The following is a 23074-nucleotide window of genomic DNA, read 5'->3' on the forward strand; positions in this document are numbered from 1 at the left end:
TGACGAAGGACAGGGAGGGACAGGAGCCCCGGGTTTCTCTGAGCTGAGAGACGGGTCAGACACTGGCCTGGTGCCCTGGCAGAACCCCTGCCACACACAGCTGGCAGACTGAAACCATAACCCACGTCCACACCGCGGAGGGTCGGCCAGGCCAGCCCCTGCCCACTGCTCCAGTCACCCATCTGAGCAGAAGAACAACACGTCTCCTGAGAAGGGCACCCCAGAAATTTCAAAGACGCATTCGGGTTGTCAAGAAAGCCAAGAACCCGTTACAGGAATCCCTGTCTCTGTAATGGTCTCACCCAGATCAGAACCCCATTTCAGTTTCTGCCACCACTTTAATATACTTTCATTTTCAGAACGTCCAGGTTAAATGTAGGGAGACTGTATGCTTTGTTTGGGGGAAATTTTTTTAAACAAAAAATCAGTATCAACTTTTGGGTTTTAGTGTCACGAAGATAATATTATTAACATCATCACAAGCACCTCTCTGTGAATCCCTGATCTCCTTTTAAAAAACTTTAAGTGGTTCTGTGGCATTAAGCGCATCCACATGGCTGCTCAAACACTGCCACCACCCACCTCCAGACCTTCCTCATCTTCTCAGACTGAAGCTCCGCCCGTCTTCCCGCCCTGAGGCCCTGGCGGCCTCCATTCCACCTTGTTTCTGTGGATTTCACTACTGCCACAGGGACTTCAGGTCAGTGGAGTCATGCCCTTCTGTGACTGCCTTATTTCACTCAGCACAAGGGGTTAAAGGCTCATCCATGTCATGACTGTGTCTGAATTTCCTTACTTTTAAAGGCTGAATAATATTCCATTGTACGGACGCAACATTTTGCTTATCCATTCATCTGAAAATGGGCAGTTGGGTTGCTCTCAGCTTCTGGCTGTTGTGAATGATTTACTATGAAGTCCAAGTCTTTCTTCAAGTCCCTGACTTCAATTCTTTGGGGAATATACCCAGAAATGGAGTTGCTGGATCACACAGCTATTCTCTGTTTAACTTTCTGAGGAAGTTACTACTGTTTTCCACAGCAGCTACACCATTTCACTTTCCCACCCACCAGAAGTGCACAAGGGTCCTAATTTTTCCACACTGCTTCCAACACTTGTGGTTTCTGCTTGTTCTCGACAGTGGCCACCCTACTGGGTGTGAGGCAGTAACTCACCGCGGTTTCGATTTGCCTTCCGTGGACTGTAACGATGCTAAGGATCTCTCGCTAGGCTTGTTGGCTATTTGCATATCTTCTGTAAGGAAAAGTCTATTCAAGTGCTTTGCCTGTTTTTTCACCAGGTCGCTGAATTCCTCGTGGTGCTTTGTTTGTCCAAAGCCACCTCTCCTCCCGGCAGCACTCCCCCTGCCACGCACAGTGGCGGCAGTGGGGTGAGGCTGCTGACAGAGACCAACGCGTCCCTCGGGATGACCGCCGCGGCACACACATGCTGGTTTCCTCAGTGTGTGGCCAGATTACGGTACCTGGATTTCACTTAATGGCAGTGGAACAGCCACATATATCATGCTACAGGAGACAGAAGGATGTGGGCCACAATCTCAAGCTCAGAAAAGTATTTACATTTTTAAATGGTTGAATTAAGTACCTAATAGTAGGTATTTGCTTCTTGTCCCACAAAGTCTAGAACATTTAGTACCTAGCCCTTCAAGAAAATGTTTGCCAATATTTCACCAAAGACATACAGATGGCTAATAGGTACATGACAAGATGCTCAATGTCACTAATTATTAGATAAATGCAAACCAAAAGAGGTATCACCTCATATCAGTCAGAATAGCCACGACTAAAAAGGCTACAAATAATAAATGCTGGAGAAGGTGTGGAGAAAAAGGAACCTTCCTACACTGTTGGTAGGAATGTGAACTGGTACAGCCACAATGGAGGGTCTTCAAGAAACTAAAAACAGAGTTATCATATGACCCAGCAACCCCACTGCTGGGCACATATCCCGAGGAAGCTCTAATTTGAAAAGATGCGTGCCCCCTGATGCTCAGAGCAGCACTACTCACAACAGCTACGACACGGGAGCAGCCTGAACGCCCACCGACAGACGAGTGGGTGAGCTGTGGCGCGTGCACACAACGGGCATCACTCGGCCATTAAGAAGGACCAAACAGTGCCTCCTGCAGCAACGCGGATGGATGGGAGAGCATTGTATTGAGTGAAGTCAGACAGAGAAAAACAAGTATCATATGGTATCACTTATATGTTGGAATATTAAAAACAAGCAAATAAATAATGAAACAAATGAACTTATTTATAAAACAAAAAGACTCACAGACACAGAAAACAAACTTATGGTTTCCAAGGGGGCTGAGCGGGAAGGTGTTAACTAGGATTCTGAGACTGGCACATACACACAGCTGTGTATAAAACAGGTAAACAACAGAGGTCTATAATATAAGGCGCTGTATCAGTATCTTGCAATAACCCGCAACAGAGCAGAATCTGAAGAAGGACACGCATGTGTCTGTGTGTGACTGAATCGCTTTGCTGCACACCTGAAACTAACACAGGACTTTACCTAGACTTCAACTTTAAAAATGGTTAAAGGAAAGAAAAATGAAAATCTCACCAACTCCTAGAGGAGGAGCTCCTAAAATGTGTCATCAGGCTGCATAAACTTTTTTGTTCAAGGAAACATCAGTGATGTGGATCTTTACTTTCCTGAAATGCCAAACCTAGTATGTCGAGTGATACAGAAACCTGCGTGCCACCAGGGGCCCTCATTCTACCCATCCTGCCTCACCCAGGCCTCAGACCCCACACTTCTCCCCTCAGAGGGAGGAGGGAACCAGCATCGGCAATGTGTGAGGCTCTGGGAAGCGGCGATCCTTTCCCTGCATCACTGTTATGAACCCTTCCGGCTTCACAAGGAGCAGGAACTCTCAGTCTCCTCTAGGAACTCTCTTGAGAGACAATGCAATACAGACAAGACAAAGTCAGACGGACTCTCCCTCAGCCTCTAAGGCAAGGAGACCAGCGAGGAGTCCAGCCTCCCCAGCAGGCTCTCAGCTGTGTGGCTGGGAGTGTGGGTGTGACCTTCTCACACGCACTTCTGCACACGTACACGTGCATGTCCAACCCCTGCCCGGCCGCCTCCTGCCCTGCTGTGACCTGACCACAACACAGACTTCCATAGCTGGGCTGTTAGTTTCTCCCTCTACTTTCTGGAAAGTTTTAAGATAAACATTAACTTCAAAAATACATTTGACCTTAGAAACTATAATTAACTGAATTAAAGCACTAAAGAGTGCCTGGCACAGAGAAGGCACACAGCCCAAGCCAGGCAACATAACAGAAGGGAGGGGAAGGTCCTTGTCTGGCACAGGACTGACTGAAGTTATCAACCCCTCAACTACAGCCAGGAGCCCTGGGTCCTGCTGGGCTCAAGAGGGGAAAGGCCTCCCCAAGCCTTCCCCTGGGCTCTCTGAGCACACCCCCAGGCACCAGGTCACTGGGTCTAGAAAGCCAAAGAAACAGTTTCCTCCCCACCTCTGCTCTGGACACTATGACCAAGGCCTTGCAAGGATTTTCTGCCAAGAGAGTTTCTTATGACCCACTGCAGAATTCTGTGCACATCAGAGAAGCAGGAAGAAAAGTCACTTCATTCTCACGGAGGAAACGGACATTAACTAAAAATTACCACTAAGTGTGTTGGTAAGAACTTTTAGACCACACATTACCCAAACCCTGTAAGCGTCAACCACTCACCATAAAATGGGCCTTCCTCTTGGTCCCTGAATGGGCCCGCTCCCCCGGCCTTGGCACTCACTACCCACTTGGCTTCTGCACAGACAGCTCCTGGTCCTTCAGCCGCCGTCCACAGCACACCTCCAAGGGAGGCCACCCCTGACCCCATGTGAGGGGTGCCAGTGGGGCCAGCTCTGCCTGCTCTGCTGCTTGCTCTGACCCCAGCACCTAGAACTAAGCCCACACCCCAGTACAGGCAGGCTCAATGAACACATCTCCTCGTCCAAAGTATAAACATTGTGATGAAAGATGATTCATCATTTACTCTTTTCTTCCACAGTCTAATTAAAAAAGAGTGAATGGGAAACTGCCTTTCCTGAGGTGGCCTGAGGCAGAGAGGAGCTACTGGGTCTCTGAGCCCTCAGGAACAGCCTAACAGAAGATCCCTCTCCCTCAACTTTCGAAACAGTTTCAAAACTACAGAGAATGAATGACCCACTCATCCCCCATTTGGATCTACCAGCCACTCACAGTTTACCAGGCTTGCTCTCTCCCTCTCTTGCTCTGCACAAGCACGCACACACACAAACACTTTTACTTTCCTGATCCACTTCAGAGTCACAGGCCCCAGGACAAGCGCTTTCTCCACATAGCCACAATACGAGCATCACACTCAGGAATAATGCTAATATAACACCGCTATCCAACACACATACACACACGTCCCCAGTGCCCTAATAACATCTTTTATAGTTTTCTAAATTCAAGACCCAGTTAACGACTACACATTGTGATATAATCTCTTAGCCTTCTTTAATCTGTTTTAACCACAAGAAGCTATTGCGATTTGACCATTTTTGACCTGCAATGAAGGGGACTGCTCATGGCCCCACCCAGCACAGCAGCCCCTAAGCTTTGAGTTAAAGGGGCACCACCTGCCTCCCCTTTTCTTGTTCTCATCGTGAGCTGAGCCCACCCCTGCAGTTCATTCCAAAGCTCATGAGTACCCTCAACCTGTCTGGGGTGGCTGAGGCTCACCTCGCCCCTGACTACCCAGTTCTGGGGTCAGCCACCTTTCAGAGGAGCTCACAGACTGACACGGGACCCACCCACACCTGCAGGGAGAAGCCAGACTGTGAGGAGAGGCTCGGTCCAGGAGGCAGGACCCCTCACAGGACAGTGACCTGCACAGGATCCTCGCTCGGAGCATGAAAAGGACAGAGAGAAGCTGCCCGGGAGAGCAGGGCCGGAGACACGACAAGCAGTCACGTTAATGCCAGACCTCGCAGGGGTCTGGGCCAGGTAAACAACGTGACTGTGGAGAAAGGAAGTCCCATGTGTTAGACGATCCCGGAAAGACTACCGTTGGTGCTGTTCATCTGATAACAGTAGTGAGGCTACGAAGATGCCCTTTCTCTGTTTTTAAGAATGCATTCTAAATATTGTAGGTCTAAACGGCTGACTATCACTAACTCATATGGCTCAACCTCAGAAGAGCGAAATAAGTTGGATTTGCTTTAAAACACGTCAGAGAAGGAAAAGAAAAAGGAAAATCTTTACAATCATCAAACCAAGAAGAAAGAAGGGCAGGGTTTGCTTTCTTTACTTATACACGAGAGAATCCATAACATACATTTTTATACAATACAGGTGGACAAAGTGCTGCCTGGAAACTGTCAGCTCTGCAGAGCCATGCACTTGAGCGGAGTGATGGAAGACAAGCACAGCCGAACGCCTTCCACCCGGGGACAAGGAGTGGCGCGCCAGGCTCATGTCACCCCCAGCCGGTGAGCTACGAGAGGAGCTGGAGTGGACGGGAAGGTGCCATCCTCAGTCGTGACAAAGGTCCCCAAAGCTCCACAGGCTGCCTAAGCCAACTGGAGGTCTAGAGGCCATCCCAGCCCAGTCCACAGGGGTCCCGAGAAGCTGGGTTTGGCTGTCCAGCTTGCAAGCTGCTACTGGACCAGCACACGTTTAAAAAGGCACAAGAGGATCTGATACCAGCCGTGGGACCCCAAGAGGAGGAAGGGCCACCTGGTACATGAGCATTCTCTGTCACACACACAACAGGCTACACACCTGGCCCCAGCACTCTCTACCTGAATCCCCCTTCTAGCTCCAGTCACACTCTGCCAGACCTCCCCGCCATCTAAGGGCCCCGCTCTCAAGTGAGCTCACAGCACCCCTCAGCAGCAACACAAGGCTCCCAGATCAAGCTGGGCCCCTCGGTGTAGACACTGGCCCTTGCCTGCACTCGCTAGCCCTCCATGCCAAGCCCTGCGTTCCCTGCCAAGTGGGCGCACCTTCCTGAACGACTCAAGGCTTTCACTTTCACCACTCGTAAAGGCTTGCACTTTGCCGGGCAGACCACCCCCTCCTCTGGACCCTCACTGTCCCCACGGCCAACCGCAGACTGGGCAGCACCTGCCATTTCTTTCCTTCTTTTTTTTTTTTAGCACCTACCATTTCTAATACCGCAGCTGCAGTTGACAAAGGACTCACTCTGCCCCCCAGCAGGAATCACCACCCACAGCGCTCCTGGAGCACAGCAGGACGCGGAAAGGGAAGTACTGAGGGGCAGCCGTGGAGAATCAGGCCAAGGAGGGGAGCCTGGGAGCCTGCGTGGAGGGAACCGAAGAACAGACCCACGGGGCAGGCGGGCTCGTCACTGAGCGGGTGGCCAAGCCTCCGCACCCCGGTGCAGAACCCACACAGGCCACACAAGTCCCCGACGGGCCGGCTGAAGTGGCCAAGTGTGGGCTCACCCGATTCCCTACCTCAGGGCTTTAACAAGAGACTACCAAGATCAGCAGGAGCAAAACAGAAGAGGAAAGAACGGTGGCATGAAGGAGAAGAGAAGACCGTGAGTGGCTGTCTGATGGCTACACAGCTAAAAAAAAAAACCAAAACCCACGAATCAAACGCTTAAAAACAAGAGGACTCCATGGTGTATGGTCATGCCTCAGTCAAGCTGTTTGAAAGATGTCCCCTTTTTGGTTGTGGGACCTACACTGACAGAGAATTTTGCCATTGTGTCAGTGTTCAAACTCCCCCCTCAATCATGCTAAATCTGGGTAAAGAAATTAATTGGGTAAACAGAGTCAGAAGCTATTTCAGCTATTCAGCACTAAGCCACATAAGTCCTCCCTTTTTGTTTTCAAACCCCGGAAATCCAATAAAAGACAAGTGCTACAGAATACTTGCCAGAGCGCCTGTGAAGTTCGCAGCATCTTATCTCCAATTTTCTCAAAGCGTACTATGTCACAGTTGTACTAACCGAGTCTTCACACAACCAAAAAAGGCCCACACAAATTTTAAACTCACCATTTTCAGGAACCCTGGGACTGTAAGGAACTCACTCCTCATCATAAGCTAAGGGCCAGGAATGAGAGGACGATCTGTTTACCTAGATAGTCAAGGATGCGTCAGGACAACCTTCCTGGACTTCTGAAGGCAGCCAGCGTTTGAAGACAAGGTAGCAGCTCTTTACAGCTTTGAAAGTCGACACACACTGATGTCTGTAGATACTCATGAATCCATCACCCCCAGCCGCGTCCTGCCTTTGTCAGCCCCCCCTGCTCTCCTCCCCTCCCCGCAACCGCTGTCCTACCTTCAATCTCGTAGGTTACCTGGCACTTCCTAGAGTTTCATGAGAAGGATCATAGAGTACACACTCTTTTTTTAAGCGCATCTTTCACTCAATGTGATCAATCTGAGACGCATCCACGCTGCTGGGTGCATCTGTGGTTCACTCCTTTTTGTTTGGTAGTGTTCCCAGCTCAACATTCCCATCATCCTAACTCAATGTTTGGAGGAAACACGACAGCAGCACCAAGGGGAACTATTACAGCTAAGCAGGCCAGAAGGCCTGTGAACTCACCGTTCCCTGCCCCTGGAGACATTGGGAGACAGGCCCCAAAAAGGGTCGAACACTCAAAGGAAAACTGTTGCCTTATCTTAAGGACATCTGACAGGGCTGTGACAAATATCAGTTCATTTCATAAATAAGAAAACAAGTGTTATCTGAACCAACTCAGTTCACCTCAGCGTGCCATTCTCCCTGCCGCCCCAAGACACACATGTGTTACCTACACCTTCAGGCAAAACCAAAGCTGGCAGTCAAGACTGATATTAAAGGTGGTATCAGTGATATAGAAAGCTACACATCAGAAAACAGTCTGGTGGCCCCTGAAAAGGTAACAGGCAGCTGTTAACCAGACCACCCAGAATTTCCACTGAAGGCTTACACCCACACAGAAATCTGTACACAGATGTTCATCGCAGCATTTCCCACAGTAGCTAAGCCAAAGGTCCACCAACAGACAAGGAGATAAACAAAATGTCTGTCCATGCTGCGGAGCATCATTCAGTCAAATAAAGGAACGCAGCAGACACATCCTACAACGTGGATGAACCTTGAAAACATACTCAGTGAAAGAGCCAGTGACCACAGGCACAGTCTGACCACATAGAGTCCATGTACATGAAAGGTCCAAAGTAGGTACACAGAGATCAGTGGCTGCCTGGGGTTAGAGAAGGGAGGACTGGTCGACTGAGGGCCACTGGGTTTCTCTCCATGGTGATGAAAATGTCCTAAAATCGACTGTGGGCAAGGCTGCACAACCCTATACCAAAGCCAGTGAGGAGCACACTCGGAATGGCTGGGTGTATGGTATATGAATTCTATCCCAATTAAGCTATGGAACAAAAGTAGTTGCCCGGCACTTGACAATTCACAGCCACTCATCCAAAAAGATAAAATCAAAAGGCACCCAGAATAGAAGCCCCACCGTACATTCGGTTATACAGCAAGTCTTGAGGACAAATAAGGGGAAACCTCCCAAATGTCGTAGGCAGCCAATGCCACCAACACAGGAGATAATCAACTTTTCACTCCCCTTCCCCAAACACAAATCCAAAGTTAGGCTACAGGTGGGTGGGTCACCAGAGTCACTTAAAAGTGGAAAAGGACAAACCCCTTTGGTGTCATAACAAGTGAGCTCAGCTGTCATGTTTCCCTCTGGCGGAGTGTTTCAATGCTCTTACTCAGTATAGTTCAGTGTTCAGGTGCAGTAAAAGAAGCCAATTGCTGTAAAGCAATTATCCTTCAATTAAAAAACAAGTAAATTTATTTAAAAAAAGAAAAGAAATCAATTACTTCCACAGAAAGAGAAAGACACGCCCCACAATTAATCAAAAACAGAACCCAAGGGACAAAACTAGAACTCAGAGCTGACCCAAGTTTGCTGTTTTACAGTCTACAGTTTAAAAAGGATTTGCAATAAAACAATAACCTTCCACAAAACAGCCCTGAACTGCCACGGATCGTGGCACACTGCTCAGCCAAGAGATCTTTAGCCTCCGTCTGCTGGACACACTGGACACGAATTACAGACAGCACTATCTGGTCTATTCATTCAAACACGAGTCCAGATTTCAGCTATGTTTAAAAGTAACAAAAATACAGCTGTTGCTCCCATGTTACCGCTGTGGAAACAGCATCCACAGAGCATGAAACTACTCTGATAACAGGTGTTATCATGAGCTTACAGCAGCTCACTTATTTCCCAAGCACACTCTCCCTTCCCCCATGATATATCAACAAAACAGAAAAAACACAGATATGTGCACACCTGGTCTCCCTGATGCCCCACCCATTAAGCTTCTATTTTTAAGGAATCTGGGGTTAGAATGAGTCAAATGTTTTCTGCTTCTATTAGGGGCTAAAAGAAAGTCCAAGTGGGTGGTCTACCCACGGGAGTGACTCAATCAACTAGAATCCAAGCCCCCAGGAGACAGTTTCAGCTCACGCTGGCTGAGGCTGGATTGGCTCCCCCACTCTGGCAGTGGGTCCTCATGCGAAGGGACACCTGCGACAAGGTGAAGCCTATAGCTCCTCTGTGGCTGAGAATTCAGGAAAATAAATGAGGGAGGTGCCAGGCACAGGAATGGAATTTGAGACCCACAGGATGATGACTACAATCCTGGGGAGCCTAGCCCAAGACCACAGCCAGCGCCCTCTCCCATCCCGGGTCAGGGACCCAGATCCAGGAAGTGTATGCCGGATACTCTCATAACACAAACCCAAATTTAAAATAACCAAGCAGCCTTTGCTGAATGTTCACATCATCAAGAACAAAAGTTCCTGACGTGGCAGAGCCACATATATAAAACCCACTACCACTCACCCACTGGAGGAACAAACTCAAAACCAACTTTTCCAAGGCAGGGCTGCGGAGTTACGTAACAGGTCGGTTTCAGCAACAGGCAATGCAAGAAGAAAAAACAAAACGCAAACTGCCTCCTCAACAATCTTAAAAGTCTGTGAGCTTAGGGTCCTCTACTGAATGCAGAAATTCCGTTTCTGCTGGAGGAGCCTCAGCCCTCCTCTCGCCAGCGTCCGTGGGCCCAGTGAAATATAAACCTACTGCACGGTGGGCATGAATGAGGGCAGGGGTGCCCAGACTGCGACCACAGGTAAGGGGGTGGGGCAGCGGTCGGATGGGACTGACCGGGAAATCGGCGCAGATCAGGAGCTGGCTTGAGCGGGGCACTGACCCAGCTGAAGGAGAACTCGGGGACAAGTCACCCCTGCCCAGGCCAGAGACGGACCTAGGGCCGATCACTTCGGACAGGCCCGGAAGGGGACTTGGGACGGATCAGCTAACACTCAGTCTGGAACTAGATTCTGAGATCACTCGAGAGAGACCAGAGGACTTGAAGTAGGTTTACCCGGGTCGGGCTGGAGAGCAGAAACTGGAGGCAGGTTACTCCGGACCTGTACTGAGCGGGAGATACCCGGCCGGGTCACTCTGGACCAGGCGGGACTGCAGGAGCCGAGCAGATGAGCCCCGGCGCGGCCGGAGGGGAAACCCGACCAGGTCCCCCGCCGCCGAGGCCCGGCCCCGGCTTCCGGCGCCGCCATGTGCCGCTCACCTGCGCGTCGAGCTGTCCGGCCGCCGCGCCCGGGCCGGCTCCGACCGGGGCCCCCGCGCCGCCACCTCCGGGGCCGCCGGGGGGCGTCTGCGTCTGGCTGGGGAGGGTGAAGTCGGTAAACTCGAACTCGGAGCCCTGGGTGTCGGCGCCGAGCAGCTCGGCCTCCTCGGTGTCCAGGAAGGTGAGCGTCTGCGAGCTGGGCCCGTACGCCTCCACGCTCATTGTGCCGCCGCGTAGGGCCCTCAGGCCGGCTCCGCGCCGCACTCGAGCCCGCCGCCGCGCTGAGGCCTAGGCCGCAGGCCTCGGGTCGCCGCCGCCGCCGCCGCGTCCGCGCCCCTGGACCGGCTCAAAACGCCCGCCGCGGAGCGAGCCGGGTTGAGAGTCACGCGCGCCTAGCCGCTGAGCCCCTCAGCTCCGCCGCTTCCTTCGGGGCCGCCCGCCCTCGCAGCCCCCGGCAGGAACCGCCGCCACCGCCGTCGTCGCCGCCGTGCGCGTGCGTGAGGCCGGCGCCGGCGCAGGTGCGCGTGCGCGAGCCCGACGACGGCGCAGGCGCGCGCGCTCCGCGAGGACGCCTTCAACCGCGCCCGTACTGCCGGAGCCGAGCGGGCAGACGCGGCGCGCAGCGCGCACGCGCGGGGGCGGGGCTTCCAACCGCCGCCCGGACGACCACGCGAGTTCCTGGGTCCGCCTCTGCCGCTGCCTGTGGCACTCGGGCAGCGGGACGTGCGGCCGTGGTCGTCTGTGCCCCTAGAAGCGGCGACAGTGCCATGGGGTAATTGAGCGCCAGCTGGATGCCTTACCGAGGTGGAACACCCAGCCGGGGAGGCTTGGCGAGGAAAGTGTGGTGCGTCCGCTTCACTCGGAGAAACTCCCTGGGCTAGTTTCGCCAAATCTTTGAGATGAGGGCGCATGGCACATAGTAGCTGCTCAGTGTGCACTGGTTGAATACGTGAGTGGGGACAGTCCTTACCACAGAGCCTAGCACGCAGAAAAGGTGGTTGCTGCTGCTCTGGACAATGGTATTATCCAGAGGCATGAAATAACAGCGATTGGGAGCATCGCTCTGGGTTGAAACCCGAGCCTGGCCACCTACTGTCTGTGTGACTTTAATTATACAAGCGATTTTACCTCTCTGAGCCTAGCGTTTCCACAGCTGGGAAAAGGAAATAATAGCCATTAAGATGGGTTGAGGGGAACTTTCCTGGTGGTCCAGTGGTTAAGAATCTGCCTGCCAGTACAGCAGACACTGATCCCTGATCTGGGGTGAGCCCACATGCTGTGGGGCAACTAAGCCCCTTGGACCACAACTACTGAAGCCCAAACCCCCTACAGCCAGTGCTCTGAAACAAAAGAAGCCGCTGCACTGAGAAGCACGTGTACCACAGCTAGAGAGTAGCCCTGCTAAATCGTGTGAGGAGCATCCAAGACCCAACACAGCCAAAAATAAATAAAAAGGTGGAATGAGGAATAAACGAGCTACTCTTACTCCCAGGTATTTACAAAGAAAAGTTCCATGTGGACAGGGGCTGACTGTTCATCACATGGTCTTCTCCGTGCGGAAAATAACTGCCCACACAGGAAAGGTGCACAGTAAAAGTTTAATTACTAGTTTATGAGCCTTAATCTCCTAACTCCTAGCCCCAGCTTCCTTTTCTGTAAAGTGTCTTGGAGAACCCCCCACTTCCCAAGATTCTGGGACTAAATACTTGAAGTCAGTTCACAGGGCCCCTGGTTTGCATGGCTGTTCCTAAAGTTCCAGATGTGAATGGGTCCTCATTTTCCAGTATTCCTGTCATGACATGATAAAAGATTCCTTTTTCCTTCTTCACATCTTTTTTGGCTTCCTGTGCATGAAAACGTGGGAATATAAAAAATGAATAATTAGGTCCCCCTCCCCTCTACAGGAAGACACAGTTTAAGGGAGAATCCTAGCAAGCTAACAGATGCTTTCAATAAAATGCAAAGCCCTCTATGGAAAGTATCCAGTCGAATTGGTAGAATCATTTAAGATCAATCTGGTAAAACTCAGCAGTTTCAGTGCATGCCCTGCCCTCCCCTTGACCTAGTAATTCCACTTCTAAGGATCTCCTCTTTTTTCCTACATAGCCTCACATTTGCAAAACGACATTGTGGGTGATACTCTAAAACATATCAATTTAACACAGAAGAAGTTAGTAATGGAAGAACTGAAAAGAGACATGACATACAGAAAGCAAATAGCAAAATGGCAGAAATAAGTCCTTATCAATATTACACTAAATGTAAATGAATTAAATGCTCCAGTTAAAATGTAGAGGTTTTCAGAGGGTTTTTTTGTTTTTGTTTTTTTGTTTTTTTTAAATCATGGTTCAGCTATGCTGTCCACAAAAAAAAAAAAACAATCACTTTTTTTTTTTCTCTTTGCCACTTGGCATGTGGGATCTTAGTTCCCTGACCAGGGATCAAACCCATGCTCACGCATTGGTAGTGCAGAATCTTAACCACTGGACTGCCAAGGAAGTCCCCAAAGACTCACTTTAGATGCAAAAACAAAAAGTAACTGGATGGAAAAGGATACTCCAGGCAAATAGTAACCGAAAGAGAGCTATATTAGCTATACTAGTATCAGATGAAACAGATGTTAAAACAAAAATAGTTACTTGAGACAAAAAAAAAATTATATAATGATAATGATAAAATTTCAATCTATCAGGAAGAAATAATAATTATAAACATGAAAGCACCTAACAACAAAACCCAAAAATACATTAAGAAAAATGTGATAAATTGAAAGAAATAATTCAACAGTAACTATAGTTTACTATCAAGGAAAGGAGTCAAAAGCTTGTGAAGTCACTCAGTCGTGTCTGACTCTTTGCTACCCTGCGGAGTATAGCCCACCAGGCTCCTCTGTCCATGGGATTTTCCAGGCAAGACTACTGGAGTGGGTTGCCATTTCCTTCTCCAGGGGATCTTCCTAACCCAGGAATCGAACCCAGGTCTCCCGCATTGCAGGCATATGCTTTAACCTCTGAGCCACCAGGGAAGCCCAGGAAAATGAAAATGTTAGAGCAGATTTATCATTTAAGATCTCCTCACCTCCCTAAGCTTTTGAAGATGTATATGGTTACCACAATGGACAGCAGAGTCAAAGGAGCAATCCAGAGAGAAAAAAAGCAGCAATCAGAAGAGTCTGACTTATAGAGCTTTATGGCATTGACTAGCTGATCATGGCATTCTTAGAAGTAAGATAGTTGGGAAGGCTACTACATTCTTACTTGGTCTATTTAAGCAGAAAAGTTCTAGGTCATGTGAATAAAAGTCTTATTTGAATCTTAAAAATGGAGTATCATGGCCCCTCAGTCAATTCTCAGACCTGATCTAATTCACAAACCCAGAACATCTTTAATGAAGAGGCTGAGTCCCCTTGAGAAAGGACCCAGTACACTACCAAAAATTCTTATATTAACCTTTCTCCCAGTCTTCTCCAACGGAACCTTTGGCCCTTTGCCAAGGTGAACATGCACTGGGCTAAAGGAAATACTTAGGCCTTTCACAGATTACTAGACAGTGGCTCTGAACCAACACAAATCTCAGGACACCCAAAACATCACTGTGGTCCATCAGTCAGAGCAGGGGCTTAGTGGAAGTCAAGTTATCGTTGGAATTTTATCTGGTTCATTTTCCAGTGGATCCCTGAATTCATCTTGTGTTGTATCTCCAGTTCTGGAATGCATAATTGAAATAGATACACTTAGCAGCTGGAAGAATCCTCACATTTGTTTCCTGACCTATGGAGTGAGAGCTATTATGGTGGGAAAGGTCAAGTGAAAGCCACTAGTACTGTCTCTTCCTAATAAAATAGTAAACCAAAAATAATACTGCATTCCCGGAGGGGTGGAAGAGTGTCAATTAGGGGTGGAATTAGTGTCACCATTAAGGACTTGAAAGATGCAATTGAATGCACATCCCCATTCAGTTCTGCTATTGGGGCTGTGCTGAGGACAGATGGAGCTTGGGGAATGACAGTGGGGAATCACAAGTAACTGGGTAGTTGACTCCAGTTGCCCTACCAGATGTGGTTTCATTCCTTGAGCAAATAAACGCTTTCTCAATATCTGGTATGCAGCTGTAGAGGTGGCAAATGCCTTTTCTCCATCCTTGTCCAAGACTGGAAGCAGTCTGCTTTCAGCCGGCAGAGCCAGCAATATTCCTTCACCGTCCTACCTCGGCGGTGCATCAGCTCTCCAGCCATAAGTCATACTTTAGTTTGCAGGTATTTTGATCAAATTACCCTTCCACAAGATGTCACATTGGTCCATAATATGGATGACATTATGCTTATTGGACCTAGTGAACAAGAAGTAGCAATGATTCCAAACTTACTGGTAAGACATTCGTATGTCAGAGGGTAGGAAATACATTCAGCAAAAATTCAAGGCTCTTCTAGCTCAGTGATATTTTTAGAAGTCTTTCTTATATTCAGTTGACCCAAGATTTCTCTTTGGCCCTAGATTCCAGAAGATCCTGCAAAACAAGCAGATCCCACCAGAAGTGGACAGCTGGAAAGCTACAGCCTCTCTGTGACAGCCTTGAAGGACAGCCGTGAAGGGGAGTCCTCCCAGTGGGCAGAACTTCAACTAGTGCACTTAGCTGTTTATTTTGCTTGGAGGGAGAAATGGCCAAATGTATGATTGCACACTGATCCATAGGCTGCAGCCAGTGGTTCTGTTGGATGGTCAGGGATTTGGAAGGAACATGATTGGAATTTGGGGGACTAGAAAGTCTGGGGAAGACTGTGTGGATAGACCTCCCTGAATGAGAGGGTGGGGAATGTGAAGTTATGTGTATCCCATGTGAATGTTCACAAAGGCTGAACTCAACAGGGGAGGAGTTTAATAATCAAATGGACACAGTGACCTATTCTGTGAATACAAGGGAGCTTCTCTCCCCAGCCACTCCTGCCCCCATGCAATGGACCACATCAACAAGTGATCACGGTGGCAGGGATAGAGGTTATGCACGAGCTCCGCCATATGGACTTCCATTCACTAAGGCCACTGCAACTATCAGTTAGTTCATTTCAGTTGCTCAGTTGTGTCTGACTCTTTGCAACCTGTGGACTGCAGCACGCCAGGCTTCCCTGTCCGTCACCAACTCCCAGAGCTTGCTCAAATTCATATTCATTGAGTCGCTAATGCCATCCAACCATCTCATCCTCTGCCCTCCCCTTCTCCTCCTGCTTTCAATCTTTCGCAGCATCAGAGTCTTTTCCATTGAGTCAGTTCTTCATATCAAGTGGCCAAAGTACTGGAGTTTCAGCTTCAGCATCAGTCCTTCCAATGAATATTCAGGATTGATTTCCTTTAGGAGTGACTGGTTTGATCTCCAAGAGACTCTCAAGAGTCTTCTCCAACACCACAGTTCAAAAGGATCAATTTTTCGACACTCAGCCTTCTATATGGTCCAACTCTCAGAGGAGTATTATCATAGTCGTGTGATTAAGGCCAATAAAGAACCACAACCCAGTTCAGTCAGGACTACTAATGGTCCAGACCCTTCAGGAATGAAGTTTAGTGTCACTCAATGAGGTAAAGAACCATGCTCGCTCAGGTGCTTGCTGAGGGCAAAGGGGATATGGAACAGGTAGTAGAAGAAGGTAGTTAATACCAGCTATGACCACATGACCAGTCACAGAAATGAAGATGGAAATCATCACAAGTACATCTTCCTTTCTAAAAATATATTTATTTATTTATTTATTTTTAATTGCGGGATAATTGATTCATAATATTGTGTTGTTTCTGCCAACCCTTCCTCTATTTATTTATTTTTTTGCTGTGAATATGTGTATAATATCTCTGTAGCAAATATCTTTGCTTTCCTCATCTTATCCTCTGACCATGTAATGATATATTACTTTATTTATTTGACTGTGCCAGGTCTTAGTTCTGGCACACAGAATCTTCAAACTTCATTGCCGAATGCAAGATCTTTTATGTAGGATCTTTTCACTGTAGCATGTGAACTCTTAGTTGCAGCGTGTGGGACCTAGTTTCCTGACCGGATGGAATCCAAGCCCCCAGCATTGGGAGTGTAGAGTCTGAACTGCTGGACCACCTGGGAAGTCCCAACATTCAGTATATTGACTATAGCATAACGTTTAAGTAGTCCTGAATATTCACTGGAAGGACTGATGTTGAAGCTGAAGCTCCAATACGTTGGCCACCTGATTCAAAGAGCTGACTCATTTGAAAAGACCCTGATGCTGGGAAGGATTGAGGGCAGGAGGAGAAGGGGGTGACAGAGGATGAGATGGTTGGATGGCATCACCGACTCAACGGACATGAGTTTGAGTAAACTCCGGAAGTTGGCGATGGACAGGGAGGCCTGGCGTACTGTAGTCCATGGGGTCACAAAGAGCTGGACATGACTGAGTGAATGAACTGAACTTCACATCATAGTATTTAACTTACAGGATATCAAGGACAAAAGTAAATATCACCCAAGGACTTTGTATTCTCTGCTAGAGAAAGGGTTAGTACATTTTCATTGTACTTGTGCTAGGTAAGTTGTAATGGTGTTAGGTAAAAGTATGACCTGGTTAGCATCTTTTTTTGAAAGTTAAGTGTGGTTTAAGGAGATGTGTATGATTGCCAAGTTGACAAGAGGTGGACTTGTGATGGTTAATTTTGGGTGTCAATTTCACTAGGCCATGGTCTCCAGATATTCAGTCAAATATTATTCTAGATCTCTATGAAGGTATTTTTTGATGAGATTAACATACGAATATTAACACTGAAATGAGTCAGGCCCAGAGGGACCAATACCATATGATTCCACTCCTGTGAGATACTGAGAACAGGCAAATTCATAAAGACAGGAAATGGAATGATGGTTGCCAGGATACGGGGGAGGGGGGTTGCAAAAGATACAGGGTTTCTTTGGGAGATGACAAGAATGTTCTGGAATGAGATAGTGGTGGTGGTTGTGTAACATTGCGCGTATACGAAAAATCAATGAATTGTCATATTTTTGTATGCTTTGTTTCTGTTTTGGTCACACTGCATCGCTTGTAGGGTCTTAGTTTGCCAACCAGAGGTCAAACCTGTGCCCAGAATCCTAACCACAGGACCACCAGGGAATTTCCAATGACTTGTCCACTTTAAATTTTATGCTACAGGATTTTGCCTCAATTTAAAAGTTGCCCAACGTTTTGGAATGTGACTGGACTTTAGTGACTTGCAGCTAATGAACAGAAGGCAATACAGAAGGTGACAGAAGTAACTGCATGAAGCTGGAGGAACTGGGGATTCTGCCTTGCCCTCTGCTGGCCACTTACTCTAGGTTAAGCAAGCCACCACGTCCTGAGGACCAGGGAGGGGAAACTAAAACCTCTCAAGTGGAGACAGACTTCATTTTCTTGGGCTCCAAAATCACTGTGGATGGTAACTGCAGCCATGAAATTAAAAGACACTTGCTTCTTGGAAGAAAAGCTATGACAAACCTAGACAGCGTACTAAAAAGCAGAGACATCATTTTGCTGACAAAGGTCTGTATAGCCAAGGCTGTGGTTTTTCCAGTAGTCACGTACAGATGCGAGAGTTGGACCACAAAGAAGGCTGAGCGCCGAAGAATGGATGCTTTAGAACTGTGGTGCTAAAGAAGACTCTTGAGAATCCCTTGGACTGCAAGGAGATCAAACCAGTCAATCCTAAAGGAAATCAATCCTGAATATTCACTGAAGGGACTGATGCTGAAGCTGAAGCTCCAACACTTTGGTCACTTGAAACGAAGAACTGACTCATTAGAAAAGACCCTGGTGCTGGGAAAGACAGGGCAGGAGGAGGGGCAACAGAGAATGAGATGGTTAGATGGCATCACCAACTTGATGGACATGAGTTTGAGCAAGCTTCGGGAGATAGGGGAGGACAGAGGAGCCTGGTGTGCTACAGTCCATGAGATGGCAAACAGTTGGACACGACTGAGCAACTGAGAAATGGTAACTGTCAGGCGGCACCTGCTGCCCCCCGCATGTGGTGCTGAGCTCTGTGGCCTCAGGAGAGTGTCCTTTAGCTGCAGCTCTAGCCACCGTCTTGACCTCAGGCTCCGAAGGGACTCGGAGCCAGAAATGCCTGGGCAAGCCACTTTCTAATTCCTGACCTATGGAAACTATGAGATAACAAGTGTTTGTTATTTTGGTTACTAACTTTGGGCATAATTTGTCATATAGCAATGGATAACTGATACAGACGTGTAAGATGTTTGCACGTGTGTGTGCTCAGTTGCACAGTCACGTCCCACCCTTTGCAGCCCCGAGGACTGTGGCCTGCCAGGCTCCCCTGTCCATGGAATTTTCCAGGCAAGAATATTAGAGTGGGTTTCCATTTCCTATTCCGGGGGATTTTCCCGACCCAGGGATCAAACTCGCGTCTGCTGTGTCTCCTGCATTGGCAGGCAAATTCTCTACCAATGCAACACCTGGGAAGGCCCTGCAAGATATTTAATCGCAGGTTAGTTGGTAAAAGGAAAAGATTCAAAACATCTTAAGTGTTTGTCACTAGTAACAAATGACTTGTCCCAACCTCAGATTGGGGTATTACATCCCCTAAGGGTAGGTCAGCCCCAGCTGTCACGGGCTGGAAGATATCCTGGCTGAGGTGCCTCAGGAGGGAAGCCAGCCCTAGAATGTGGTCTGGAGCAGCTGAGCCCCAAGCCCTTCCAGTGCACTTTAGTTTTCTAGCCTTTTTAGAGACATGGTCACCAGAATTCCAGACCCATGCCTTATCCTTCTTTTCCCAGTCACCCCAAGACCTTCCTTTCCCTTCCTCTGATGGAGCCCTTTTCACAACCAGAGTTTGTAACTGAGCAGGACCCTATAGGACCTTCACAGGACAGACCTCGCTTCCCATGTCCTTCACCTGCCTCTCCTCTGTAGAAATAACTTTAGCCTCCTAGGCCTTCCCCAAATTCCAAACAAATTTAATCAGAGAAGTGAGAAAATGCAGCCAGAAAAGAAATCAGTCAAGCGAGACAAAATAGTAACAATCTAGTAAGCAGATTCAAGAAACTTTAGTTCTTCCTCAAGGGCGATAGATAATATTCTGAGTCCTGTCCTTTGAATTATTTTGCAGATGCTGAACCCCCGACCAGGCAGAAGTTAACTGCATGCTGCCCACAAGCGCATAGACCCCAGACCTGTTGGAACCAGGAGGTTGATGATGTTTACTTCCAGTTACCTCACCACCAGCCAATGAAAAGAATGTCCACAAGCTGATCACAACACCCCAAACTCTCCTCCCTCACTCTGTCTTTAGAAACCTTTCCCTGAAAGCCATCGGGGAGTTCAGGCCTTTTGAGCTCTAGCTGCCTGGACTCCTTGTTTGGCGCCCTACAGTAATCGCTGCACTTGGTGGCTCAGAGGTTAAAGTGTCTGCTTGCAATGCAGGAGACCTGGGTTCGATCCCTGGGTTGGGAAGATCCCCCGGAGAAGAAAATGGCACCCCACTCCAGTGTTCTTGCCTGGAGAATCCCAGGGACGGAGGAGCCTGGTGGGCTACAGTCCACGGGGTCGCAAAGAGTCAGATACGACCGAGCGACTTCACTTCACTTCCTTCATCACAACCTCGTGTCGGTAGATTGGTTTTACTGTGAGTGGGCAAGTGGCCCCAAGTCTGGTCTCATAACACAGTGATTATAATTGTGATTAAATTATTGTCAGTGGGATTTTTTGATGTACAGTATCTCTTTGGAGAGGATGCTGTAGGTGCCTTACCGGCTGGTGCACCTAGCTCAGCTGTCGCAAATATTGTCTGCTAACAGCTCACAGTCACCCACTGTGAATTGCCCTCATCCTAACTGCCTCATTGGGGAGGTTGCGCCTCCCAAGACACACACCTAGGCAAGCCCACACCAGTGACCAACTGGCATGGGGAACCAGGAAAATGAGACCAACTCTGCTGCTCTGCACACTCTCGAGTCCACCCTGAAGAGGTGGAGGCTTGACTCCAGCTGAGCCCAGTTCCTTGCCTGCTCCTTCTCTAACTTGTGGTGCATTCCCTTCTCCCTCATTGGTTTCTCCCAAACCCATGCAACCTTGAATCCCTATCTCAGGCTCAGCTTCTTGAGAACCCAACCTAGGTGGGAGCAAACATCAGTTCTCCGAAGGCAGGAACTGTGTCCATCTCATTCACTGTTGATTCACTGCTGTCTGCTCAGGGCCTAACACAAAGCTGGGTACGCAGTAGGTACTCCGTAAACATTCTGGTGGTCAAGTCACAAGCCCACACTAGCGCTCAGGGAGAACAGGGAGGAATCCCATTACTGGTTAAAGGGTAGAGGGAAGACTGAAGGGTCAACATGCTTCATCAAGATCTTCCCTTCTCTGTTATCTCTGGCATGTTTCTCCTGCAAACTCAAGATCCACCAACACCTTCACCTGCTTTGAGGGCCCCTCGGAAAAGAAGGCACGTTGATCTCCTTGTTTCCTCTGTTGCTCGTCCTGTGGGTGTCATTTCCAAGAAACCATTGCTAATCCAAGGTCATGGAGAGTAGCGTCTGTGTTTTCTTCTAAGGAGAAGAAATTCACTGCAAGGAGATCCAACCAGTCCATCCTAAAGGAAATCAGTCCTGAATGTTCATTGGAAGGACTGATGCTGCAGCTGAAACTCCAATACGTTTGGCCACCTGATGCGAAGAACTGACTCATTGGAAAAGACCCTGATGCTGGGAAAGCTGGAAGGCAGGAGGAGGAGATGACAGAGGATGAGATGGTTGGATGGCATCACCAACTCGATGGACATGAGTTTGAGCAAGCTCTGGGAGTTGGTGACTGACAGGGAAGCCTGGCGTGCTGCAGTCCATGGGGTCGCAAAGAGTCAGACACGACTGAGCGACTGAACTGACTTTCTTCTAAGAGCAGTGTGATTTTGCATGTTATGTTCAGGTCTTTGACCTATTTTGAGTTAATTTTTGCATATGGTGTGAAGTAGGGGTCCAGCTGCTCGGTCTTTACACGTGGATATCTGGATGCCCAGTTGTTCTACTGCCATTTGCTGAAGAGACTACTCCTTCCCCATCGAGTGGTCTTGGCACCTGTTATAAGCTGAATGCTTGTATCCCCCCTAAATGTGTAATCGAAGCCCTAACCCCCAGTATGATGGTCAGGAAGTGGGGCCTTTGGGAGGTAATTAGAGTTTCATGGATTCAGAGAGTGGGGCTTAATAGTGGGGATTAGTACCCTGGGACGGGGAAGCCTGGTGGGGCGCCGTCTATGGGGTCGCACAGAGTCGGACACGACCGAAGTGACTTAGCAGCAGCAGCAGCAGCAGTACCCTTATAAGAGATACCAGACCTCTCTGTCTCTCTCTTTCTCTGCCAGCTGAGGACACAGCAAGAAGCCAGCCATGTACAAGCCAGGAAGAGAGCTCTCACCTGGAACTGACTTGGCTAGCATCTTGATTTTGGACCTAACAACATTCAGAACTATGAGAAATCAATGCCTGTTGCTTAAGCCACCCAGTCTTCTGTAATTTTGCTATAACAGCTCAAGCGGACTGAAACAGCACCCTTGTTAAAAATCAATTGACTGGGCTTCCCTGGTGGCTCAGGGGTAAAGAATCACCCGCCAATGCTGGAGACATGGGCTCGATCCCTGATGCAGGGAGATTCCACACGCTGAAGGGCAACTGAACCCATGCCCCGCAGCTGCCGAGCCTGTGCCCGAGAGCCTGTGCTCGGCAGCGAGAGAGGCCACTGAGGGCGAACTAGAGAGCAGTTCTGGTTCAACGGCGTGGAGTTCTGGTCCCAGCCCCTGCCCACCGCAACTGCGGAAAAGCCCGCAAGGCAGGGAAGACCCAGCACGGCCAAAAATAAATATTTTTTTAAAAATCAATTGACCATGAGTGGAAGGCTTTATTTCTGGATTCCCAGTTCTATTCTATTGATATATTTGTTTATCCTTATGCAAGTACCATGCTGTCTTGATTACTGTGGCTTTGGAATAGTTTTTGAAATCAGAAAGTGAGGTTTTCCAGCTTTGTTCTTCTATCTCAGGTTGGTTGTTTTGAGGAAGAAATGTCTACTCACATCCTTAGCCCTTTTAAAATTGAGTTATTTATATTTTTATTATTGAATGGTAAAAAAGTTATTTTTGTATATTAAATGTAAGTCCTTTGTCAACTGTATGTTTCTGCTTATGTTCTTCCATTCTGGGGGCTGTCTTCTTCATTTTCTTGATGATATCATTTGCAGCACAAAACTTTTTAATTATGATGAAGTCTTAAATTACCTAGTTTTCCTTTTGTTGCCTTGCTTTTGCCATCATAGCTAAGTAACTGTTGCCTATTCTAAAGTCCCAAGTGGCTCAATTGGTAAAGAACCCGCCTGCCAATGCAGGAGATACAAGAGATGCTAGTTCAATCCCTCAGTGGGGAAGGTCCCCTGGAGTA

At 48.4% G+C, this 23074-nt stretch overlaps 1 protein-coding gene and 1 long non-coding RNA gene across 4 annotated transcripts in view; one reads left to right on the plus strand and one right to left on the minus strand.

Moving 5' to 3' along the window:
- UPF1 (UPF1 RNA helicase and ATPase) overlaps positions 1–11145 on the minus strand; it is a 33348-nt gene extending 22203 nt beyond the window's left edge. For all 3 annotated transcript variants that reach the window (XM_027969375.2, XM_027969374.2, XM_042249599.1), the window contains exon 1: positions 10647–11145. In XM_027969375.2, the coding sequence (XP_027825176.1) occupies positions 10647–10868 (222 nt within the window). In that variant the 5' untranslated portion in view covers positions 10869–11145. The remainder of the gene's footprint in view (positions 1–10646) is intronic.
- LOC132659859 (uncharacterized) lies at positions 23–22805 on the plus strand. The gene is made up of 2 exons (XR_009600775.1): positions 23–10187; positions 15140–22805. It is a non-coding gene; the product is annotated as an uncharacterized LOC132659859 (long non-coding RNA).
- The last annotated feature ends 269 nt before the right edge of the window (positions 22806–23074 follow it).

The sequence above is a fragment of the Ovis aries genome, chromosome 5 (assembly GCF_016772045.2).
Source record: "Ovis aries strain OAR_USU_Benz2616 breed Rambouillet chromosome 5, ARS-UI_Ramb_v3.0, whole genome shotgun sequence".
NCBI classification, from domain to species: Eukaryota; Metazoa; Chordata; class Mammalia; order Artiodactyla; family Bovidae; genus Ovis; species Ovis aries.